Source organism: Halichoeres trimaculatus, unplaced genomic scaffold, assembly GCF_033239565.1.
Source record: "Halichoeres trimaculatus isolate MK-OKI-2021-1 unplaced genomic scaffold, fHalTri1.1 fHalTri1_scaffold_23, whole genome shotgun sequence".
In the NCBI taxonomy this organism is placed as follows: domain Eukaryota; kingdom Metazoa; phylum Chordata; class Actinopteri; order Labriformes; family Labridae; genus Halichoeres; species Halichoeres trimaculatus.
This window is the reverse complement of record NW_027437201.1, coordinates 15,702,603-15,724,260: the sequence shown is the minus strand read 5'-3', so window position 1 is coordinate 15,724,260 and position 21,658 is coordinate 15,702,603. Positions and strand designations below refer to the sequence as shown.

The 21,658-nt window shown below is 40.8% G+C and overlaps 2 protein-coding genes and 2 non-coding genes across 6 annotated transcripts; all 4 read left to right on the top strand.

Moving 5' to 3' along the window:
* The first annotated feature begins 1,053 nt into the window (after nucleotides 1-1,053).
* LOC141785204 (alpha-N-acetylgalactosaminide alpha-2,6-sialyltransferase 1-like) lies at nucleotides 1,054-3,229 on the top strand. Of its 2 annotated transcripts, none has more exons than XM_074663377.1 (8): nucleotides 1,054-1,128; nucleotides 1,323-1,473; nucleotides 1,655-1,817; nucleotides 1,979-2,117; nucleotides 2,197-2,300; nucleotides 2,400-2,483; nucleotides 2,630-2,729; nucleotides 2,884-3,229. In XM_074663377.1, the coding sequence occupies exons 2-8, from the start codon at nucleotides 1,374-1,376 to the stop codon at nucleotides 3,082-3,084; spliced, it is 891 nt and encodes a 296-aa protein (XP_074519478.1). In that variant the 5' UTR covers nucleotides 1,054-1,128; nucleotides 1,323-1,373; the 3' UTR covers nucleotides 3,085-3,229. The 2 variants fall into 2 exon arrangements, with proteins under 2 accessions (XP_074519478.1, XP_074519476.1); XM_074663375.1 differs by having other exon boundaries at nucleotides 1,055-1,128; nucleotides 1,311-1,473.
* Nucleotides 3,230-4,388: 1,159 nt separating this feature from the next.
* Nucleotides 4,389-4,502, top strand: LOC141785676 (U5 spliceosomal RNA). Its single transcript, XR_012597550.1, has one exon. It is a non-coding gene; the product is annotated as a U5 spliceosomal RNA (small nuclear RNA).
* Nucleotides 4,503-5,229: 727 nt separating this feature from the next.
* Nucleotides 5,230-5,341, top strand: LOC141785678 (U5 spliceosomal RNA). Its single transcript, XR_012597552.1, has one exon. It is a non-coding gene; the product is annotated as a U5 spliceosomal RNA (small nuclear RNA).
* Nucleotides 5,342-8,145: 2,804 nt separating this feature from the next.
* Nucleotides 8,146-17,675, top strand: trim8b (tripartite motif containing 8b). Of its 2 annotated transcripts, XM_074663111.1 has the most exons (6): nucleotides 8,146-9,559; nucleotides 10,062-10,708; nucleotides 14,722-14,817; nucleotides 14,926-15,191; nucleotides 15,319-15,434; nucleotides 15,517-17,675. In XM_074663111.1, exons 2-6 carry the CDS (start codon nucleotides 10,103-10,105, stop codon nucleotides 16,221-16,223), a joined length of 1,791 nt encoding a protein of 596 aa, XP_074519212.1. In that variant the 5' UTR covers nucleotides 8,146-9,559; nucleotides 10,062-10,102; the 3' UTR covers nucleotides 16,224-17,675. The 2 variants fall into 2 exon arrangements, with proteins under 2 accessions (XP_074519212.1, XP_074519211.1); XM_074663110.1 differs by having other exon boundaries at nucleotides 8,146-10,708.
* The last annotated feature ends 3,983 nt before the right edge of the window (nucleotides 17,676-21,658 follow it).

The window sequence follows — 21,658 nt, the reverse complement described above, 5'->3', positions numbered from 1 at the left end:
TTTTCTTCACATCCCCATCATTTTTGATGCTCAGCATCAAAGCTTCTTCTTGTTTTTCTTTAACCCTCAGTTTGACAGTTGGAAATAATCCACTGCACAGGTGTTTTTAACAAGACCACAGCTGAACTGAATCTCATCAGCAGCAGAATGGATCCCTCTGAGTATCTTTGTCTCCATTACCTGGGGATCTTTATTAAGATAAACAAAGATTAAATCTTCAGATATACTACTTTTAAATTACATCTCAATATTACTTCATATCAAGAAGGTAAAAGGGGTTGAAAAAGAGGAGTAGGTAGAGCTCTGTCTTCCTCCTGGTCTTATAATCTGTAAGTAACGATGGATACATTGTTTGTGAAAATTGAGGATTAAGACAAAGAGGAAGCTGTCTGCCAAGTTTGATGGTTCTTGCCATAAACTGCACAAAGGAGCTACTGAGATCTTCTCTTTGTATTAAAATAAACTCACTTTGCACTGAGCCATACATTTGTGTGTCCTTTTTTCAATCTTGACTGAGGTGAATTTTACACAAGCCCTGCCCAGCAATCACTGCTGGTGCTGCGAATGTCTCAGGTGATTTTTATCATCAGCAGGAGGGAACCCCACATACACACCCTGCTTCTAATTGAACATCCAAGCCTCAGTCTCTCAGGGATGTTGCTCCAAAACCCTCGGGGTTTAGCTTTGATTTGTGTGAATGTATTTTCAATTCTGTTTTTAATCATTTCCTGGGGAATTTTATCAGATTTAATCAGGTAAGTTGTCTGTCCTGCTATGTTTGCTGCTTGTTCTTGCTCCAAATGTGACAGTCATGAGAGTTGTCATTGTTTTCACCTTGTGTGTTTGTTGTTCTGTGTTTTGTCCCCATTCAGCCAGCCCGGCCTCTCAACAAAAGGAGATGAAGTCTTTGATTTTGATGGTATTTTAACCGTTGTAAGAGAGATTCAACTTACAAATTCCACAATAGCAATCCCAGCAGTGACAAAGCCAAAAGAGGCTGAGAGGAACGTCTCAGCCACACCTGAGGCTGAGACACCCATGCCTCCTCTCAACATCTCGTCTTACAAGAAGCTTCCCATTTGGGATTTTGAAGAAGTTTATAGCCAGGATGCTCCACCGAGGCAGACGGTAAGAACAGAAGGAACAGGGAAAATAGGAATGCTCAAGCAGACTAGGATTGGATGATTATGGCTCAAACTGAGGAAGCAGTGTTAGATATTTTTGTATTTTCAGTCACTTCCTCCAATAGATCTGTTTTCCTTTTTCAAAAACTGAGATCACATTGACCACATTTCATTCTACATTCTTAGTCTTGTGTCCAGACGCTGAGAAACTCCCAGGATGAGAGCTTCAAGAAGGCTTTCCTTCCCAAAATGCGGATGTATCTGCACAAAGACAACTTCAACATGAGCGAGTGGAACCGGCTCTCACATTTCAACTGTCCTTTTGGTTTTATGGGTTTCCACTATAAAGGTAACTTTCTAATACAGCAGAACTCCACTGGAGGGGAGTTGATGATGGTGGCCTTGTTGCACAGCAACAGCGGAGGAGGCTTCTGAAGAGCTGTAAAAAATTTAAGTTAAATCAGTTGTCTCTTGTTGAAATCTGTCAGATTTGATCACTGTGTGAAAGTTTTCCTGCTTGTGTTTTGCAGATGTGATTGAGGCGGTGAAGCTGATTCCAGCTCCAAAAGAGCCGCTGTTCACTCCAAAGCCAGGCGGTGACAGTTGTGTGCGCTGTGCTGTGGTGGGCACTGGAGGGATCCTAAATGGTTCCAAAATGGGGAAAGAGATTGATGATCATGATTATGTTATCCGGTAAGACAAAGGAAGAGGAAAAACTCTTGTCTTTTTTTTTTTTTTTTGCAGAGCTGTCAGAATGTCATGATAAAAATTGTATCAACTTTCATGTATGAAGTCTTGTTTAAAGCATGGCATGGTGTCATGGAAATGGGATTTGAAGCTATTTTTTGTGATAGGATGAACGCTGCGCTCACTAAAGGTCACGAGGAAGATGTTGGTAACAGAACATCCGTGTACGTCCACACGGCTCATGCCATAACTTCATCAACGTATTTCTATAAAAAGTACGGATACAAATCTGCCCCTTCTGATGAGGTATTTAACATCCTTTAAGATCAGTCTAATAAAATGTTTTCCAAACTTGGACTCATCTGTTGTCTTCTTGCTTTGGCAGGGGATAAAATATGTGCTGATTCCTGAGGGAATGAGGGATTTTCAGTGGCTCACTGGTCTCCTTGAAGGAAAAAGAGTTGCTGCTGGACCTTATCGAAACAGTCGGTGAGTATCAACCCAAGAAGATTTATGGTTCATTGCTGACTGAAGTGACAGTGCGCCATCTCCCTTTGTAAATCTCATCTCATTCTTATCATCCTCCAGGCCATGGACGTACTACGGTGGTCAGTTTGATGAGAAACATTTCTATGTTCTGCATCCAGATTTCCTCAGATACGTGCGGAACAGGTACAGATCTTTTCCACCAATATTTTTTTCATGTTTCATGATTAAAAGCTGATGGCTCTAGAAATAAAAGCAGGAGAAAAAAAAAGAAGTGAAATAACTTTTTTGAGTTGTCTGAAGAATAAAACAACACTTTTTGCTGCCTACAGCTTCTTGAAGTCCCATAATCTGAATGCCACATACTGGGCGATAGTCAGACCAACCAATGGGGCATTTGCTCTCTTCACAGCCCTGCATACATGTGACATTGTAAGTTTTCTCTTTTTAAAACTTATTATATCTAAAGCTTATCAAAATGTTATCTCCTTCATTTTGAATTGATAATTTCAACTGATATTTATCTTTTTTTCCTGATAGAAAGGAATTAAGCTCCTCTTTCTGTTTTGTTTTTCATCATGCCCAGGTATCAGCGTATGGATTCATGACAAAAGACTTCAAGCTCTACAACAACTACTATTACGAGACCGGCAAAACCCACGTTATTTTCTATGTCAACCATGACTATCACCTGGAGAAGGATACATGGAAAAAACTACATGATGCCAAAGTTATGAAGCTTTACCAAAGAACAGAATCAGGGACTGAGGAGCCAAAGAAACCCTGAAACTTAAAGAGAGAAAACATCCAAACCTGACTCATTTGCTTGGCTTGGTAACCTGTTGATCTGACGGTCAGCATGTCTGTTTTGGGTGTTAAATTATTGAGGCTTGAACTGGTTTAAACCAGTTTCCTGTGTGATGGGAAGTGGTAAATATATCATCAGGGACATTATTTAAAGAAAAGTACTAACAGTAAAGGGGTATTTTGTAGCAGGATGCATATGTATTTAACTTTTATAAAGATAGCATTGCCAAAATAAAATAAGTGTATTGGACTGCATTAGTTTCATTACTCTACGAAACATGAGCCCCTGCACATGAAGACAGACTATGGTTTTTCTTTTGAGACTGTGTGGTGTGAACTGATTAGTTAACACATCACTCCACGTGTTGTTGTTTATTATTATTATTATTATTATTATTATTATTATTATTATTATTATTATTATTATTCACAAAACAGAGTGTATCAACAATTCAAACTTAAAATCTCTTTTTAAGATAATTGCAGAGTGATAGGATTATCTGCTCCCTATCAAATTTTAAATGTAATGGGTTATTTATTCATCTATCTTTTGACTTTTGACCTTTTTTTTAACCATAAAAATACTGAAAAACAGAAATTAAAATAGAATGATAATGTTAAGCTTATATGAATAACAGTAAACCAAACAAAGAGAATAAAAAAGGTCATGTAAATAAAAAAAATGAATAAAATATCAGTAAAAAATAAATAAATAAATAAAATAAAACCATAGAAAAATTCTTTATGCTTTCCACCTTGTAACATGCACTGTTAATGAGCTGTACTAGCTTTAAACGCTTAAACTTCGTTTGAAAGCAAGGGGTATTGGGTGGTTGCTGTTACAAAATGGTGGCGCTGTTTTGCAAACTTTTGGGAGTCTGCTGGACAAAGACTCTGGCGCCTAAATTTAAAAGCAAGACTCCTACCGAGGCAGGCTTGAACTAATTTACAGGTTTTAATAAAAGTCCTGTTCCGTCTCAGACACGATAAAAAAAAAATAGCAGATATGACATCATTGTTTTCACAAATGTTGTTTGAGATGACAGACGTTCGTACAACATTATGACTTTAACATTGGGAAGTCCCATCATGCATTGCGCGGTTATAGAAACGTTGATCCATTAATAAATAAATGCTTTGTACAACAAATAAGTGCTGTGTTATTTTGTATGTTATTATTATATAGTGTTTACAAGATTTTAGTGTGGGGGCATTTTCAGCCAACCGTAAGTTAAAGTTATGTCTCCATAGAAGGCTTCGGTCTTTGCACTTTAAAGTGGTAGTTTACTCTTGTTTCTCTTCAGATCGTATAAATCTTTCGCCTTTTACTAAAGATTTCCGTGGAGAGGAACAACAAGAGTTTATCTCAATTTTTTGATGCCCTGTTCACACGGGGCTTCCCTATATATGTCAAATATTAATCCGTTCTGATCCCCTCCGAGACAACGCATAACATAGTAGGACGCGGCTGTTGCTAATTGTCCTCCTAATGTGTCGCACCTAAGGACACTAGACGATATGCGATAGATTGAAATTACAATGCCCAAGTGTTGGATGTCGTAATAGTCTTGTGCGAAAATCCACGACGTTTTATCAAATGGATAATCTTCCTGAAAGTCAACTCAGGTTATTACAAAAAAAAGAATGAACCTTCCTGTTACACCTACCTATCATTTTGGATCAACTTCGTTTTTAAGAGACCTGTCACTGCTGGACACTAACAGAAGTGTTGAAGCAACACAAAACTTGTAAACAATTTCGTAAAGAGCATGGAATAAGCTCGTAAAGAGTTTTGATTTGCGGTTTTACTATCCTTACTTTTTTTTTACTTGCTGCCTTGAGATAACCCTAACGCCTGATTACAACTATCCATCAGGGCTCATATAAGTTGGCTGTATAGAGATTCAAAGAAACTTCCCATCATGCATTGCGCGGTTATAGAAACGCTGATCTACTGATAAATAAATGCTTGTGCTCTGTAGAACAAAGAATTGGTGTGTTATTATGTATCTTATTATTATATAGTGTATACAAGATTTTAGTGTGGGGGCATTTTCAGCCAACCGTAAATTAAAGTTATGTCTCCATGAAGCCTGTCGGTCTTTGCGCTTTAAAGTTGCAGTGCACTCTTGTTTCTCTTCAGATCGTATAAATTTTTCGCCTTTTACTAAAGATTTCCATGGAGAGGAACAACAAGAAGTTATCTCAATTATTTGATGCCCTGTTCACACGGGGCTGTCCTATGTGGTCAAAAACAAAGAAATTATGAATTGCATAGACTTAACTATCCTGCCTAAGCAGTATAATGTAGGAATTTGCTAGAAAGAGACCGCGTAATATGGAGGCACTCCATCCTACTGAAATTTACCTCGTAAACTCAATTATGAAAATGAATTATACTATTTTAAGGTTCATGGCTAACATAATATTGCGCTCCTAATTTTCTTAATAATTCTATATTTTTGTGTTTCAACGATTGTAAACAGAAGACTCCCACGTCTGATTTCTGTTTATACTGTGCTTACAGCCTGTTAGTTGTTTTTTTGTTTTTTTGTTTCTTCAATTAAGAAAAAAGAACAACGCTGATTTTTGAATGCTTGGTACAAATCATTTTGTGGCATCAAAGGAGTTTTTCAGAATGTACAGCAGCATCTGAACATTTCCTCTAACCCTGGCTTTATGTAATGGTACACCTTTTGTTGTGTGTTACATTTAACTAATAGGGCCGGCGTACCATGTAGGACCATACAGTGACTCAGACCCGGGATTCAGTCACATGCACATGCAGCTTAAGTCTCTGAGGGAATATTACAGTAATATTTCACTCATATTTTCCTGCACCACTACGAGCACACACGCACATACACGCACATGCATACACGCGTGCATGCAGCCCTGGTCCACAGGACCATCATGCGTGTCCAGGCCATTAACAAATGCAGTAAGCTCTTTAAATATGATTTCCTGCCCTTCCTCCCCCGGTTCGTCCCCCAGCTCCTCCCGGTTAAAACGTGACACACATCAGTTGTGTGACAGGTCACGTGACGGCCGTAGCATTGATCCGGAAGGAGGGAGGGAAGAGGGGAGGAAGGGAAGAGGGGAGGGAGGCTGATGTTGCTGAGAAACTGCGTCAGGTCAGCAAGATACAGGCTGAATCATACCGGAAGCACGGGATTGCAGCTTCACAATAAAGCGCCTCATGTTTTGCCCTGAATGAGGATCCACGCTATTTTAATTGTCACTGTCAACACCTCAAAATTATGTCAGATAACTTTCTATTTCAAAATATATAACTTGAGATAAGTAATGAATTTTGATGTTTGAATTTGAAAAATTTAAAAATAACCAATAAAAGTTTTTTTTTTTTTTTTTAATTAACCAATAGCAACGTTTTTATAATTTACTGTTTAACATTTGACATGAGTATCAATATTTTTTCATTTTAAATTGATTATGGTAATTTAATGAATTAACGTTCATATATAGGCTTGAGCAACTCAGATTTATTTTTAATCAAATAAATTTTAAAAGGCATGCTTTGAGTCTCCTTGTTATGGCCCCCTCCCATGGAGGTAGGCTGTTACTCAGATTGGTCAAACTTGTAATCTTAGGTCTTCTAAATTGCTGGCTTATATTAAAACAAATTTAAAAATAAATAAATAAATAAATCACCCATTCTACAATGCTTTGGGTTCAAGAAATTACAGATTCAATATATTTTTTGTACCTGGCATGTCAACATATTTTTACCGTAAAAACAATTTTTGTTGTTGTTGTGTTGTTCGTTTTTTGGCTCACTGTGAGGGAGGTTTGAGGTACTTTTGGGTCGTTCTTGAAATGTGGTGCCTTTTGGGTCATAGCAATGGTATAAAAATATTGTCTTTTTTATTTTATTTTGATGTTTCTTCTTAAAAACATGACTCCAAGCTTTATGAAAAGCATCAAGGTCAATCTCAATCTGCTAAATTTAATATACTTTTTAAAGTTTTAAAAATATATGTCAAAATGAATGTGTCCACTGTGTTGTGTCCACCGTGTTATCCAAATAAGGATAACACAGTGAACAATAGCACGGTGGACATTTTACAACAAAAATAGCTTTTACCCTAGCTTCATTAGCATTTAAGATAGCTGATTTTAGATAGCTGACAAGAAATCAACATTTTTACCTAGAAACCTTTTAAAATTATGATATTTGATAATTTTCTTCATAAAACTGGGATAACACGGTGGACATTTTATGATTGACCAAATTAGATCTTCATCATAAAAGGGTAACTATAATAAAATTAGCAAAAGAAAAGTGAGTAATCTTACCACTGTTGAATTTCCCTCCTCTGGATTGACATCACATCAAAAGACTGCATCATGTTGATGTGGGTGGAGCCTTCTTAGAGGTAAGGAAACTTAGAATAACACGGTGGACACTAAATCCAGGGACAAATATTAAACCGCAATTTTAGACAAAAATATAATTTTTGCTGATTAAATTATCAAATATATAAGGAACCCCTTATAGCTAAATAAATATATCCAGAAATATTTTGGAAAAAAATGACATAATTATCTCGAACTAAACAGTGGAAAGGGCGCTGGGGACATTGCAAAATAGCACATTTTTAATGTTTTAAATGGTATTTTAAAAAACTGATTAAGTTTTATGAGTTATATCCTTGTGTTTTTAACAGATGATTAGTTAAATTTCACTAAATTATATGTATACAAATATTTTTAAATTCTATTATTTTCAGAAAATACAGCTGGATTTAGGCTGGGGACGCAAAAGGCACCGCATTTAAAGAATTACCCTTTTACAACCAGCCTCATGTGGACACTCACAGAACTACAGTTTTCAGCACTCCCACATTATCTTAATTTCTCGTGGCTAGAGGTTCCTGCTTGGATAAAACAAGAAAGCCAAAATGCAAACTTGAAATTTAGCGTATTTTTGGATAACATTTTAGAGATGTAATTGCCAACCAGAGGATGACGTATGCATTATTTTATTTTGGAAAATCTCCACCGGAAATTGCCCGTTTCACTGTTTTCTTGATGCTCGTTTTCAGGACTAGTCCAGCTCGCCTGCATTCCTCCTCTCTCCAAAGCCTGACCGATAGAGACAGAGAAAGAAAAGGAAGAGAGGAGGGGGGAGAAAAGGCCAATTATTATTCACAACCGTGCTGGATTTTTATGAACCACGGAGCCGACTCTTACCGGACACACCGAGCGATATAACACGAAAAAACAACCTCGTCCACAGTAAGACGGCTCCCTTGGACGTACAATAACGACGAGGTCTCGTTTCTCGTCGTTGGAGACGGGGCTTTGCGTAGATAGTTACCGTTGAAGCATTTTTCCTTCCTCTCCTCGGTGGATATCTCCTTTTTTTTTCTCCCGATTTTTAAATGAGGATTTGCAAGATGGCTGGTGACAGCTACCCCTAACAAGGACAGAAAAGCGACGTCCCCTTTAAGATTAGCAGGGAATATTTTTTTATATGTCTCCCTGTTAAATACATGAATATGGCTGCTGTATTTAAATAATGACTGTATCTGCGACGACTGTCCTTGTTGAGGAGTAATGCCAGGCTAGTGTTTATTTGTACCTGTGCTGTGGAGGAAAATGGTGAGGTGACGTCTGAGGTAATTTACACGATTTATTCGAGATAAGGAAGCGGAAAAATATGTTGTTGGCTAAAGGTTGAGGCGACGACGTGTGAATAAGGTGGAGAGCACGGTGATAAATAAGAGAAAAAAGAGGCTAGAGCTTGAACAAAGATAATAATCATCTTGAAATCAGAGGGTATTTGATAGATGTGTCGGAGGGGGAGTTAAAGCTTCTGCAACAGCAGCCAACCAACATTCCTGCGGATCCTAAAAGCCTTTGTTTTGTGCGCAGGAGCTGGACTCGACTATTAAAACGATTAACTATGCAGTAAACAGACTGGAAGTGATGGGCCGGGTATGATTTTCAGTTTAATGAGATTATAAGGCCTTTGTTGTCGACAGTAAACTGCTAGAAAAGCCGAGGCCTTGTGTACAGATATGTGAGCTGTGCCACATAGCAGGCGTTATTCATCAAACACAAATGTCGCTTTTTTCCAGATTGGGAAGCTGGAGGTAGCTGTGATGTTAATCTGACCTGTAAAACAGCATTTCTCGTCTACAGACAACACGTCTGTGGTTGTATGTATAATTAAACTGCAGGTGGAGGCTCCTCGGATACTTATTTATGATTCAGCGGACAAAAGCATTGCGCTGCGTTGTGATTATTGAAAGGATTGAAGCGCCCTTGAGGTCCTGACAAAACAGATTCAGGTTTTTAAAACAGCTCTGTGTGTGAGTGATTAGTAATCAGGGTGTGGACTGGACTGGAGCAGTCCTTTCTCGTGGTTTTCATGCTTCGTTTGCTGGTCTGAATCATAATCCGACGTTGAAGTAAAAGGAGCTCTCAAGGTAAGGGCCTGAGCAGGCAGCAGGAAAGGATCAAGTGTCTTTTTCATGTACTATACAGAGATTCATTCACTCCCATGATCTTATATGTAATTTTATAGATATCTGTCTCTCTGTGCCTTGTTTGCATCTCACAGTTTACCTGTAGCAGGCAGGATTTTAGCTTCCTGTAGGCCTATAAACACTCACAGAAACTGTAAAGGTCCTCTGTGCATGTGTGTGATTCAGAGGAAAGGAAAGCACCGTTTACTGTAATCTCTGTGTGTGTGTGCTTGTGTGTGTGTTGAAATCATTAAGGTGTTGTCATTCTTGCCTGGAGCCTTCACTGGTCAGATATCTGGAATTTGCCTTCATACTGCAGCAATAAGCAATACTCATCGTGTGTCAGGGAGACTCGTCTAATGTGGTCACAAGGGTTCAGACACAGGCTGATCTGACAGGACTGCTTTTAGCTGTTTTGAGACTCTTTTTTTTTTTAAGAGTGTCGAGTTTCCTGTTCGGACAGAGAGGCCTGGAGGTGTGGTAGAAGTGGAAAAGAGTCAGTGTATGCCTGCCCACACCATCATGGCCTCTGACATGGCTGAGACATGGAGGAACTGTTTTGAGGAGGAGCTCATCTGCCCCATCTGCCTGCACGTGTTCTCAGATCCCATCCAGCTGCCCTGCAAGCACAACTTCTGCCGGGGCTGCATCAGCGAGGCCTGGGCCAAAGACTCCTCGCTGGCCCGCTGCCCTGAGTGCAATCATGCTTACACACAGAAGCCCAGCCTAGAGAAGAACCACAAACTGTCCAACATAGTGGAGAAGTACAACGCTCTGAGTGTGGAGAAGGCCAACACGCCAGTGCTGCAGTGCATCCTGTGCCGCCGAGGTCCACCACTCCCTGCTGTCAAAGTCTGCCTGCGCTGCAACGCCCCGTGCTGCCAGTCCCACGTTCAGACGCACCTGCAGCAGCCGTGCTCGGCCCTCGGGCACCTGTTGGTGGAGGCTGAGGCCGTGAAGGCCTGGACCTGCCTGCAGCACGACGAGTACAGGCTTTACCACTGTGAGGCCGAGCAAACTGCTGTGTGTCAGTACTGCTGCTTCGCCCGGTGCCACCCCAGCCACGGCCACGCTGTCACTGACGTGGAGCTGAGACGCAACGACATCAGAGTAAGACAGAGTTCACATTTTACACTTACAACAACACACATGCTGGTTTATCTGCTTCTTCTTTCTGAAACTTTGACTCAAGTTTTGCTTTGTTACAGACTGACAGGGAGGTGGATGTCAAACATCCTGAAAGTAGAACTGAGACAATTCATGACGTGAAAGTAAAGGTACAGAGTGGGCTGGAAAGTCGTCACCAGAAGTCTGCTTCACATCTCTGTACCATGATCTGTTAAAAAAGATTTTTAGAGAGAAAAATTAACAACAGCAGGCCAGTTAGTTCTGGTGATTCCACACAGGGAAGGTAGAACTGGTTTTTATTCTGTTGTTTTTTACTGGAATGGGCCCCTGTTTGTAGGATCAGGTGTACATATCAGGGGTAAGGAAGGTCCTGAAAAGCCCATGAAACTGCAAACTCCTCAAATATGCCATGATGTGTAGCCAGTGAGGTCATCTTCATCCATGTATTACTCATCAAGCATCATCATCACAGAAAAAGGCAGATTTTCATGGTGTTTTTTTTCAGCTTGTTAGCAAACATTTAAACACAGAGCTGCTTTAATCTGCTCCGTTGTTCGTTCTGTTAACGATTCACTTCACTCCATCAAAAACAGAAACCCCCATTCAACAGAAGTGGTTCATTTCATTGTGTTTTAGCTCCAATGTTAGAGTCTTGTGCATTTTTCAGTTGTGATCTACTCCAGCCTCCATTCTCATCTGTTGGAATGACAAACAATGCAGTCAAGGGTGGAACAATGAGGGGGCCCTCAGAGGGCCTTATCTCCCCAGCACAGGTGCATCCTAGCTCAGGGATCGCCAGTTGTGAGAGGGGGCGGGAGTGGAGACAAGGGGAAGGGGGATTAAAGTGATTTGTCACTTGATTCTGTGGTCTACTTGAGGTTTTTTTATTAACCTCTTCTCTTCCTGGGGGTTTGGAGCTCTGTGTTGTCCGCTGGAGAATATTGTAGTTATTGTTTCAAAGGACTACCATGTTGAGGCGTTTTAGCTGGTGGAGGCTCCACCACTGACTGTCTAACTGACTCATGTAGATCACCCAACACCCTGTTCAGGTGTCTCCGTGTCATGCTGGGGTGTATTTCCTGCCGGTAAAGCTATGACTCAGCTTTATGTATAGTTAATCGGTCGCCTGGGGCTCAGGAACGACTGTTGGGTGGGACCTGGTCTGAATCTAAACACTGTTTGATTAAAGCCTGAAACAGTTACGACATTCTGGTTAATGAGGCTGGATGATAAGACGAGCCATTGAGACTGGATAATATGGATAACGATAACTGTCACTGAATTTATTTTTAAATGGTGTTTTAAGGTATTTTAATGTTTTGTTAAATGCATTTTATTAGATTCATCAACCATTTTGTGACAGGGAATGTGGGGAACAGTACATGAGATAAACATTGGGCCGACTGACACCATACATTTTCAAACTATCACTGAAAATTAACCTTATGGACAAAATTAAGCAAGAAAAGGGTAAAATCATTGACATACATAAAAAATAAAAAAAGGTTTATAATTCAATGATTGCTTTTCCTTTATTTGTAAAAAAAATACTCGGAAACTGAACACAACTGTAAAAATCAAGCGGATTATGTCCACGATTTAATCTACCTACACAAGAAACTCTAGATGGAGGTTTATTTAGAGGTTTTTAAATAAAGGGAATTATTTGGGGGAAAAAGAAAACATAATCCTGACTTAAAGGATTTAAAAAAGAGGGACAGGAAAGAGTCTGATTAGAGTCGATCGTGCTCTGATTCCTTGACGTTTCCTCCAAAGACAGTTGTTCAGACATTCCTAATGTGAAATGCTATCAAGGAATGCAAAGTGGACCCCCTCAGCACACACACCACAAAGCAGCCCGACTCCCCTCCCCATCCCGCCTGTTAGCCCCACCCCTCCAAATTCACCTCACCCCCTCTCACCATCCAGCAGCCTCTCCAGGCGAGGACAGACCTTCCCTCTGGCCCCGCTCTCCTGCTCTGGTGGCTCTGATGGAGAAGACAGTGTGGTGAGATGACAGCTAAAGAGCACCCTCCCCTCTCATCCCCCCTTTCCCTCCTTTCTCTTCCTCCCCCAAAGGTATCCCTGACACCGAGCCCCCACCTCCCCTCCCGGGACGCTGTGGCTCCTTCGACCCTGTTTTTCCCCTGGCTGCTGCTCGGAGCCTAACTCAATCAATCAGCACAACCAGGTCACAGTCCTGGATCTAACTATGCCAACTGTGTGTGTGTGGGTGTGTGGGTGTATGGGTGTGTGTGTGAAAGATATCTAGGGCAGCGGTTCCATGTGCCACTGAGACCCAGGAGTATGCAGGTTTTCATTCCTATCAAGCTCCACAGCAGCTGATCACTAATGATAAAATCAGCTGTTGTTATGAGGAGGGACTGGATACCCTGATGATGATGATGATGATGATTGCATGTGAGCAGACACTCAGCCTGTGGTAAACAGCAGATTATTGATTCGTGGTAGACCCCGGTAGAATTAGAGAATGTCGTTTACAGAGAGCTGTTTCCCTCTGCTCGGTCCAAACAAAGAGCTTTCAGTTAAAACCAAAAATCGACAATTTCAAGTGTTTTCGTGCTGAGAAAAACACATTTCCCTCAAAATAACAGTAAATATGTTGTTTTTGAAGCCCTTTATAGAGAATCTATGTAAAATTAAATAACAATTATATGATGCTAATAAGCCAAATGCTTGTTATTTTTTTAGATTAAAAAAAAATAATAAGTATGCACTATTACACAGATCAAGTGTGATCCAAAAAACAGTGATTCCTTTATTTAAACATTAGACATCATTGAAATTAAATCATTATTGGCGACTTAAAGCTCCTGTGAGGAATTTTCTGCCTATGTTGACTCTGGCGCCCCCTGTGGACAAAGTGATACACCTTGAGACTATCCTGTGTTGTCGTTTTTGATGACAAATTTTCACCCTGATTTGTCTTTATTGAATAAAAGATAGCCTCCACTGTGCTGTTAATTGCTCCCTCTGATACCTACCCCCTCACAGTGTATAAAGCCACTAAAAATTACAATAAGGGAATTATCAGTCTTTTTGCTGCCAGTTTAGTTTTCTTTCTGAGGTCATGAGGAGACATCACCGTTCATTTAAGCCTTTTCTACAGTGGGTTAAAACCTCCTCACAGGAGCTTTAAGATAAATCTTAGACAGATAGACTTTTGACTCAGTAGTAAGAGTTGTAATATCACACTGGGGGATTGAAGTCCCATGTTTTACTTTGAGACAAAGCAACGGCTTTTTGGACCATATTCCACTTTCAGCCTCTTCCTCCTTAGGTATATTTTGATTTCTGTTTATACTACCAGTGTGACTAAATGTTAAATAATCAGACCACACTCAAACTTATGCAGTGACTGGAGCAGCTCCCACGCTGCCTCTCTCTTTTCTGCTGCTGCAGCAGTGTTGCTGATCTTTTAGAAAATGTGCAACTGCACGAGGGTTTCCAGCTAAAGCGGGGCAAAAAATGAGGACCACTTTTTCTCGCTTGTTGCTATAGTGAATGTACTGGAGCTCCATTAATGCTGTCTTTTTATAGTCATGGTGCATGTTCTGAGGTATCAATACATGGGGAGAGAAAAGTGCACTTATTTAGTAATTCAAATAAACATGTCTATGTGCAAAAGAAACAAGTGTTATTGTTCTCCTCCCTATGAGCATCTTGTTGGCCCAGCGAGGAGCTACTGGAGCTTTTTCAGCCCCTGTATGCCCATTTATTTATCTCTGCTCACTGCCCCCAGCTCCCCCAACATTAGTTCTCGCTCACTAATGCAAACACAAAATAGCTGTTGGTTGCTATGACAGCACACCCTCCCTTCCTCCCCCGCAGGGACTGAGTGTTGGATGGAGACTAAATTAGCCAGCTCCTGGAGTCTAATATCTCAGGCGCGGGGAGGGGATGCCGGTGGCTCGCTGAGGTCACAACTTCCTGATGCTAAAGACTTCTTCTTTGTTTCTTTTCTCGTTTCACAGCAAAACCTCTTAAGACAGCAGGAGCGAGTGGAGGAACGAGTGCAGGAGATTGAGGAGCAGCTTTGCAAGCTCGACTCTGACAAGTGTGTGGTGGAGGTATGTTTAAACATCCTGCTACGTGGGTGAAGTGATTCTTTTCAGCTTGAGTGACACGAAATGTTCGTTTGAAGTGTGTTGATGTTTCCGTGTTCGTTCCCTCCTCAGGACAGGGTGTGCGAGCTGAAAGAGGAGGTGCGTCTGCAGTACCAGCGGATGCACCAGCTCCTGGAGGAGGATCTCGGTCGGACACTGGAGGCCCTGGACCGTGCTCAGGCTCGCTTCTGCCAGGAGAACGCCACCCAGGTTTTGGTTCTAGGCGAGCAGCGCCACGAGGCCCAGAAGCTGCTGAGCTCCATCCACACAGCGTTTAACAAAGCGGAGGAGCTGAGCTTCATGAAAAACACCAAGCCTGTGAAAATCCTCACAGACAGGTGAGCGCAAAGACGTCAGCCATGGATCTAAAAATGAACTCTTTCTTATTCTGCCTGTGGGTCTGTTTTTTGCTCCCAAAGTGACGTTTCGTCTTTAATTTTGCATTTCTCTTGGCGCTTGTTGCAGGTCTCAGGCATGTGTGGGCAGCAGTCTCCCTCCTTACAAAGTGGGGAATCTAAACTCTAAACTGTTCCTGTCTGAAATCTCAAAAAGAGAGAAGAGCTTGAAAAGAACCATGGAAGGTGGGAGGATGAACACGCTCATCAGATTTATGTGATGGTTTTTATTTTTAATGTCACTCATCTCCACTTTCTCTTCTCGCAGCCCCCCTCACCCCTCCATCGACCTTTCTTCAGTCTGTTCCTGCGTATCCCAGCGGCCAGAGCTCTGGCTCTGGATCAGAGAAACGGAAACATTCCACCGCCTTCCCAGAGGGCAACGGGAACGTCGGAAAAAACGCCGCTCAAGGTTTCAAGGACTCCTCCTCCTCCTCCTCTTCCTCGTCTTCTTCCTCATCTCTTGCCAAGCAGCCCTACCTGGGCTCCAGCTCTGGTTCCGGGGAAGGTCAATCCACCAATCAGCAGCCTCTCGGCCCCTGTGGCCCGCCTCACATCAGCGAGAGCAGCGGGACAGGAAGTGGGAGCGGCTCTCTGACCAACCACCATTCGGGCTCCGTGTTCGGCTCCTCGCACTTTCCTCCTGGAGGCAGCAGCTCCTCACACTCCTCCCAGCAGGCTGTGCTGCCTCAGTACGGCGGCCGTAAGATCCTGGTGTGCACGATGGATAACTGCTACTGCTCTGGGGTGCCCTCAGTGTCGGGTCACCGCAGCCACCCTCCGTACCCGCGCTCGGGCTCTTTCCCCTGGGTCAGCGCCCAGGACTACCCCCCTCCTCCTGGTCTGGCCTCTGGAGGTCCGTCTATGCAGGGCCTAGCGGTGAGGGACTGGATAGATGCCTCACAGACACACAGACATGCAGATTTCTACGGGCTGTATGGACAGCCGTCTACAAAGCACTATGTCACCAGTTAACAGAGTAGACACACACACACACACACACACACACATACACACACATACACACACACTCTTGGATCTATAGAGGCAGTCACTGAAATGGCACACTTTACCGACTTATTAACCGGACAAAACACGACAGTTATACTCTTTACACAGTAAAATATAAATTATATCCTCACACACACATCTAGAACAGACACACACACATATTCGGGGGCAGGGTTGATCTCTTTGTGTGTTTATTTTCCTTCTTTTCTTTGTTTTCAGTCTGTGTCATGTAGTGTATTATACGTTAACAGCCATCCGCATCACTCTGGCACAACTTAGCTCAGCATTTTCCACACACAAACACACAAACACACACACAAACACGCACACCACAAACACAAGGCCTAAGAGGAGACGTTTTGCATCTTTTTATTTATAGAGCAGGAGGTGGATTGATGGAAAATGAACTTTAGAGGATCCTCTCCTGCCTCTTCACTGACGCTAAAGGGAAAAGAGATAACACAGTGCAGTTTTGACCTTTCCAGTTTAGCGCTCCGTCTGATATAATCACCCTTCCAGTCGTACTGAGGTCAGTTGCCTTATGTTATTAGCATCATATTTTGCTCTGCCCAGCTCACGTTGTTTGGTAGATCCTTTAATAAGAGACTGCGGCCCCTTCATGTCTCTTGATTTTTATCATCGCGGCAACTCTTCCTTTCTTTGCTGAGTTCAGGGATTGATCGAACGGCTTGAACACAAAACGCTCTTCCATGGAACATCCACAATGCACTTGTGGACGCCTTGTTACGCCTGGACTACGGACCCCCAGAGGGACACTGGAGCCTAAAGTTTTAGGAATATAATTCTTATTCCTAACGCTCTTTTTCCTGCTCCCAGGCTCTCCACAGGACACAGAAGCTCTTCTTCTGACAAAGACTGTTTCCATTTATTACTTTACTTGACTTTGTGATATTTGGTACATCTGTAGGTTTCATGCTTGTGTCTGAAGAGACTCTGATTCGACAGAGAAGAAGGACGAGTCTGGACAGACCAAACCAATCAAGCACCTGGAGGATCTGATTATGCTGTAATTGTACTTCCTGCAGGGCAAAGATGTCACTTCCTCTCAATAAGCACACAAGCTCTTGGCTTCCTGTTTGCAGCTAAAAGCATGCAAGGAAGACTTTAAAAAGCACTCAAAAGAAGAAGAACAATTGGGGTGAAATGTATGCAGTTTTCAAAGGAGTGTAAAGAGAAATAAAGCGGATGGTAGGAATTTTTTTCATGAACTTTTTCTAAAAGACCAGACTGGACTGCAAGATGTAAGCAATTGTCATCATCCTAAGAAGGAGCTGTAACAACAGTCGACTTAAATAGGAAAAAAAAACAGCATAAAAGTATCTTTTTTTGTAAATATTTTGTGAAATGGCAAAATAAAGACGTGATTTGGAGAAGGGTTCCAAATAAACGAACAAATTTAAAACAGTCTCTGCTGTCAAATCTGTGTCTGAAAACATATTGCTCTTTCTGTTTTATTTTGTTGTGATTTTTTTAAGCATATTCATACTTTGGTTCTTCCAAATCTTATCCTAAAGTCCATGAAGCCTACTGTAAAATCTCGATATTGGAGCAAACTGCAACAGCTACCATCTTCTTGTGACAACATCATTGGGTGATAAGCCATATTGTTAAAATAGATCCACCTTCACCTGGTTTGAGTATTGATCTGAGACATAATAACTTGAATTTGAAGGAAAGGCCGCTTCCTTTACTTTAAAGCTCCTGTAAAGAGACTGGTTTATACAACTTTTAAACCAGGTTCAGGTTTCTATCTATGAGATTTAAAACACACACACACACGACAGTAAATAGAGAAAAAAAATCAGTTTGCAGTTGAGAAATCAGTGAAGAGAAAAGAGGCACCATGTTGTCCCAAGGGTTGTTGGCAGTGACACAAACCTGAAGTTCTTTACAGGAACTTGCAACAGTAAAAACATCACAGTGACTGAACACATCTTTACCACTAGAGCTGCTTTTAAATCTTAAAGATGCTAAGGATGACTCTTTTCTTCCTCAAACTTCTGTTCAGGCTACCCTGGCTCTGCCTGATCTGCAGTTGAAACACATCACACTCAGAAACAGTCCTCTGCTTCCTTTTCATACGACTTCTCCAAATAAAAAAAGAAAAAACCCTCCCACTTGAATTTATCACATTACACAATCTCTGCTGTTACCCTCTATAAACGCAAATATTCTGCCTTCTTCTTTTGCCTCTCTGCTTTAGCATAAGTTTGTTTCAAAGGACAGAGCTACTAAGACCAAAACTTGTGTCCACCCAGAACAAACAGCACTCATGTGTGGGTGGGGGCCCACAGAGAGAAAACAGGATGGAGAGATTGGGTTTTGAGATGAATAGTCAGCCTGTGTGTGTGTGTGTGTGTGTGTGTGTGTGTGTGTGTGTGTGTGTGTGTGTGTGTGTGTGTGTGTGTGTGTGTGTGTGTGTGTGTGTGTGTGTGTGTGTTACATTGCGGCCTTGCCCTACACACACAGCACTTTTCAGTGTCATACCTTATCCATTTTTTTATATATTTTTTTTTAATTTAAAGCAGTTTCCACCTGCTTTATGCCAAGCTAACCTCAGCTATCTCTGCACCAATCAAACATGAGAGTAAAAGTAAACTTTTGATCAAGCTTACAGCAAAATGAAAACATGAAAGTGACACGTGATTGTGTTCTGCCTGGTTGAAAAACTATCATCACATTACTCTTCTTGCTCCCAGCCTCCCAGTTTCTCAATCTGGTGGAAGAAGATGTCCGATGCCTCTCTCCGTCTTGTGTCAGCAAACCTCAGCAGAGCTGTCGTCCCAGCCAAGAACTGTGGGATCAGAGGTGCAGCATAAATCACCGTGCTGCTTCTCTATCTCTCACTCTCTGACACACACTCACACCAACAAACACTCCTCCTCTCAGTCTCCTGACACACACATTTCTCACACTTGTGCACACAGCTGCCGAACAGCTGTCTGATCCATGAGGAGGGAGAAGAAAGGCATTAATTTGGTTGCCTACGTCTCTGATATGTATCTCTGTTGCATGTCTGGCTCCTTTAAATTACCCACACAGAGGAATGTGAGGCTGAAAGAAGCTTTTATTCACTGATTAAAAAAGGAACAAAACTTGTTTCTTTTCATTACAGGGTTTGAGAGAGTTGATAAAAACTGAAAAGAATTACAAAAGAAACAGAAAATTAACTTTTTTGCTCTGTGTGTGTTGTGCTTTTTAATTATCATTCCCATGGGCATAATTCATCATGGAGATGTTTGCAACTTGGGGAATTGTGCTTTATTGCGCTTTAAAGGAAAGTTAGATAAGATTGATATAATGTTCGTGCTTGGTGGCAAATAAAAGTCAACAGTTTGGATCTGAATGGAGAAGAACTGTATTTAGGCATTGGTTTCCAGAGAATTCGAAGGAGGCCTTCTTGGACAAGGTGGACATCTCTGAGGAAGAACAGGATTTTACACTAAGCCAGACTTTTGTGTCTGAGTCATAGAGTGATAAAGTTAATCATGTCATGTATGTAGCTCACTTTGCACTGTAGAACCAGACTTGGTTTGCAGGGACACAATGAAGTCATGGGCTGTAGTCAAGGTAAAATTAAAGATAGCTCAGTGTAGTTTTAAAACCCATGGGTATGTATTCATTGCCACCATCATTCCTTCAAAAAATATTTCTCCCTAATTGTACCCTTAACAAATGTCGCCAAACTATTGGAAAATGTGTTTACAACAGAAAACATAAGGGCTTAGCCTTGTTTTTTCAAATTTTCTGAAATACAAATAACTTTTGAAAATGAATTTTGACGACTCATAAACCCTTAGGGCGTCTTTACAGTAGCCTTAGAGTGTCCTTATTTTGTGTTTTGAACTTTTTTTTTTGGTGGGGTTAGCATTTTTTGGTTTTAATATTTCCAAAATGAGGAAAACACTGAAGAGTAAACCATAAGGATTTATAAACCCCCAGGGCATCTTCATTAGAGCCCTTGGAGAGTACACATTGTTTGATTTTTCATTATTTTATTTTTGCTAAAAATTCTGAAAAAATTTGTAAGGGGCTTGTTTTTTCCCAGGTTTTTTTAAATTGCAAAAACACTAAAAGGTGTACCTTGATGCTTCATAAACTCATAGGGCATCTCTATGAAAGCCCAAGAAGTGCCTCAATTGTTTTTTGTCACCATGCTAGTTTTTAGTCAAAATTCTAAAAATAAATAAATAAATAAATAATAAATAAAAATGAAGATTAAAAAAAAAAAATTAAAAAAGGAGTTGTTCTTGTTTTATTTATTATCTATCTATCTATCTATCTATCTATCTATCTATCTATCTATCTATCTATCTATCTATCTATCTATCTATCTATCTATCTATCTATCTATTTATCTATCTATCTATCTATCTATCTATCTATGAATACATGTGAGTGAAACATGATATAGTCTATGTAGTCTTATATTTGAGAGCCCCAGGAGTGTCCTCCTCAAAATGTTCTTACAGCATTTTTTTTTCTTTTGGTCAAAATTCTGAAAATAAACCTATGTATGTCTTCATCTCTTCTTGGGTCATATTTTGGTGTTTTTAAATTTATAGAATATTTTTGGAAAAAACATGTCAACCTCTCACTTTATTTTAGAATTTAGACCAAAAATAAAACTCTGAAACGACACGATGCAGCCACTCCCAGGACTCAGACACCAAATGGGTTTTTCTAGCCCTCAGGGTACACCTTTTAGCATTTTTAAACATTTGGAAATTGTTGAAAAGAAAAAAAACAAGGCTTCATGTTTTATTTTTTTATTTATTTTGTTTGGTTTTTTTTTAAGAATTTTGATCAACAATATAATGCTGTAAAAAACCCACAAAAGGCTCTCATTAAGACACTCATGGCATTAAAAAACCTTTCACTCCAGGATGCATCCTACAGTATTTCTAGTGCGCCTTTCTGTGAATGTAATTCAGAGGGGAAGATAAGATACAGATGAGCCAACAATACAAGTACATCCTGTCTGTGTGAGTGTGAGAAAAAGGGAACCTTTGTGAGAGAAGAAAGGGCTGTTTTCAAGTGTCTGAGGCACTCTGAACCAGTCACATACAATGTTAGGTACAAGTCAAACACAGCGCTCTGTTCCTGTAGCAGGAACAAACTGTTTGATACGCAACGGCTTCAGGGCAATTATTTGTAAACCTGAATGTAGTGTGGTGTTCAGCAGTAGATCTACAGCCAACAAAGACATGTACAAATACATACTGTCAGTAAAAGAGATGTCATTGTGCAGTCATTAAAACCAGAAGCAGAAAAATCTGACTGAATCCAACCTGAGGAGGGTAAATTCGTAAAATATTCAACATTTATCTGAGGCCTACGATGAGCCATATAAATGACAATGAGGCATCATGTCAGCA

Bases quoted from the DNA above. Each gene is read 5' to 3' on its own strand.
- LOC141785204 (XM_074663377.1), top strand. From the start codon at position 1,374: ATGCGGATGTATCTGCACAAAGACAACTTCAACATGAGCGAGTGGAAC. The intron at 1,818-1,978 runs GTAAGACAAAGG...TTTTTGTGATAG, and splicing joins GATCATGATTATGTTATCCG to GATGAACGCTGCGCTCACTA. The intron at 2,484-2,629 runs GTACAGATCTTT...TGCTGCCTACAG, and splicing joins CTCAGATACGTGCGGAACAG to CTTCTTGAAGTCCCATAATC.
- trim8b (XM_074663111.1), top strand. From the start codon at position 10,103: ATGCCTGCCCACACCATCATGGCCTCTGACATGGCTGAGACATGGAGG. The intron at 15,192-15,318 runs GTGAGCGCAAAG...CGCTTGTTGCAG, and splicing joins GTGAAAATCCTCACAGACAG to GTCTCAGGCATGTGTGGGCA. The intron at 15,435-15,516 runs GTGGGAGGATGA...CTCTTCTCGCAG, and splicing joins CTTGAAAAGAACCATGGAAG to CCCCCCTCACCCCTCCATCG.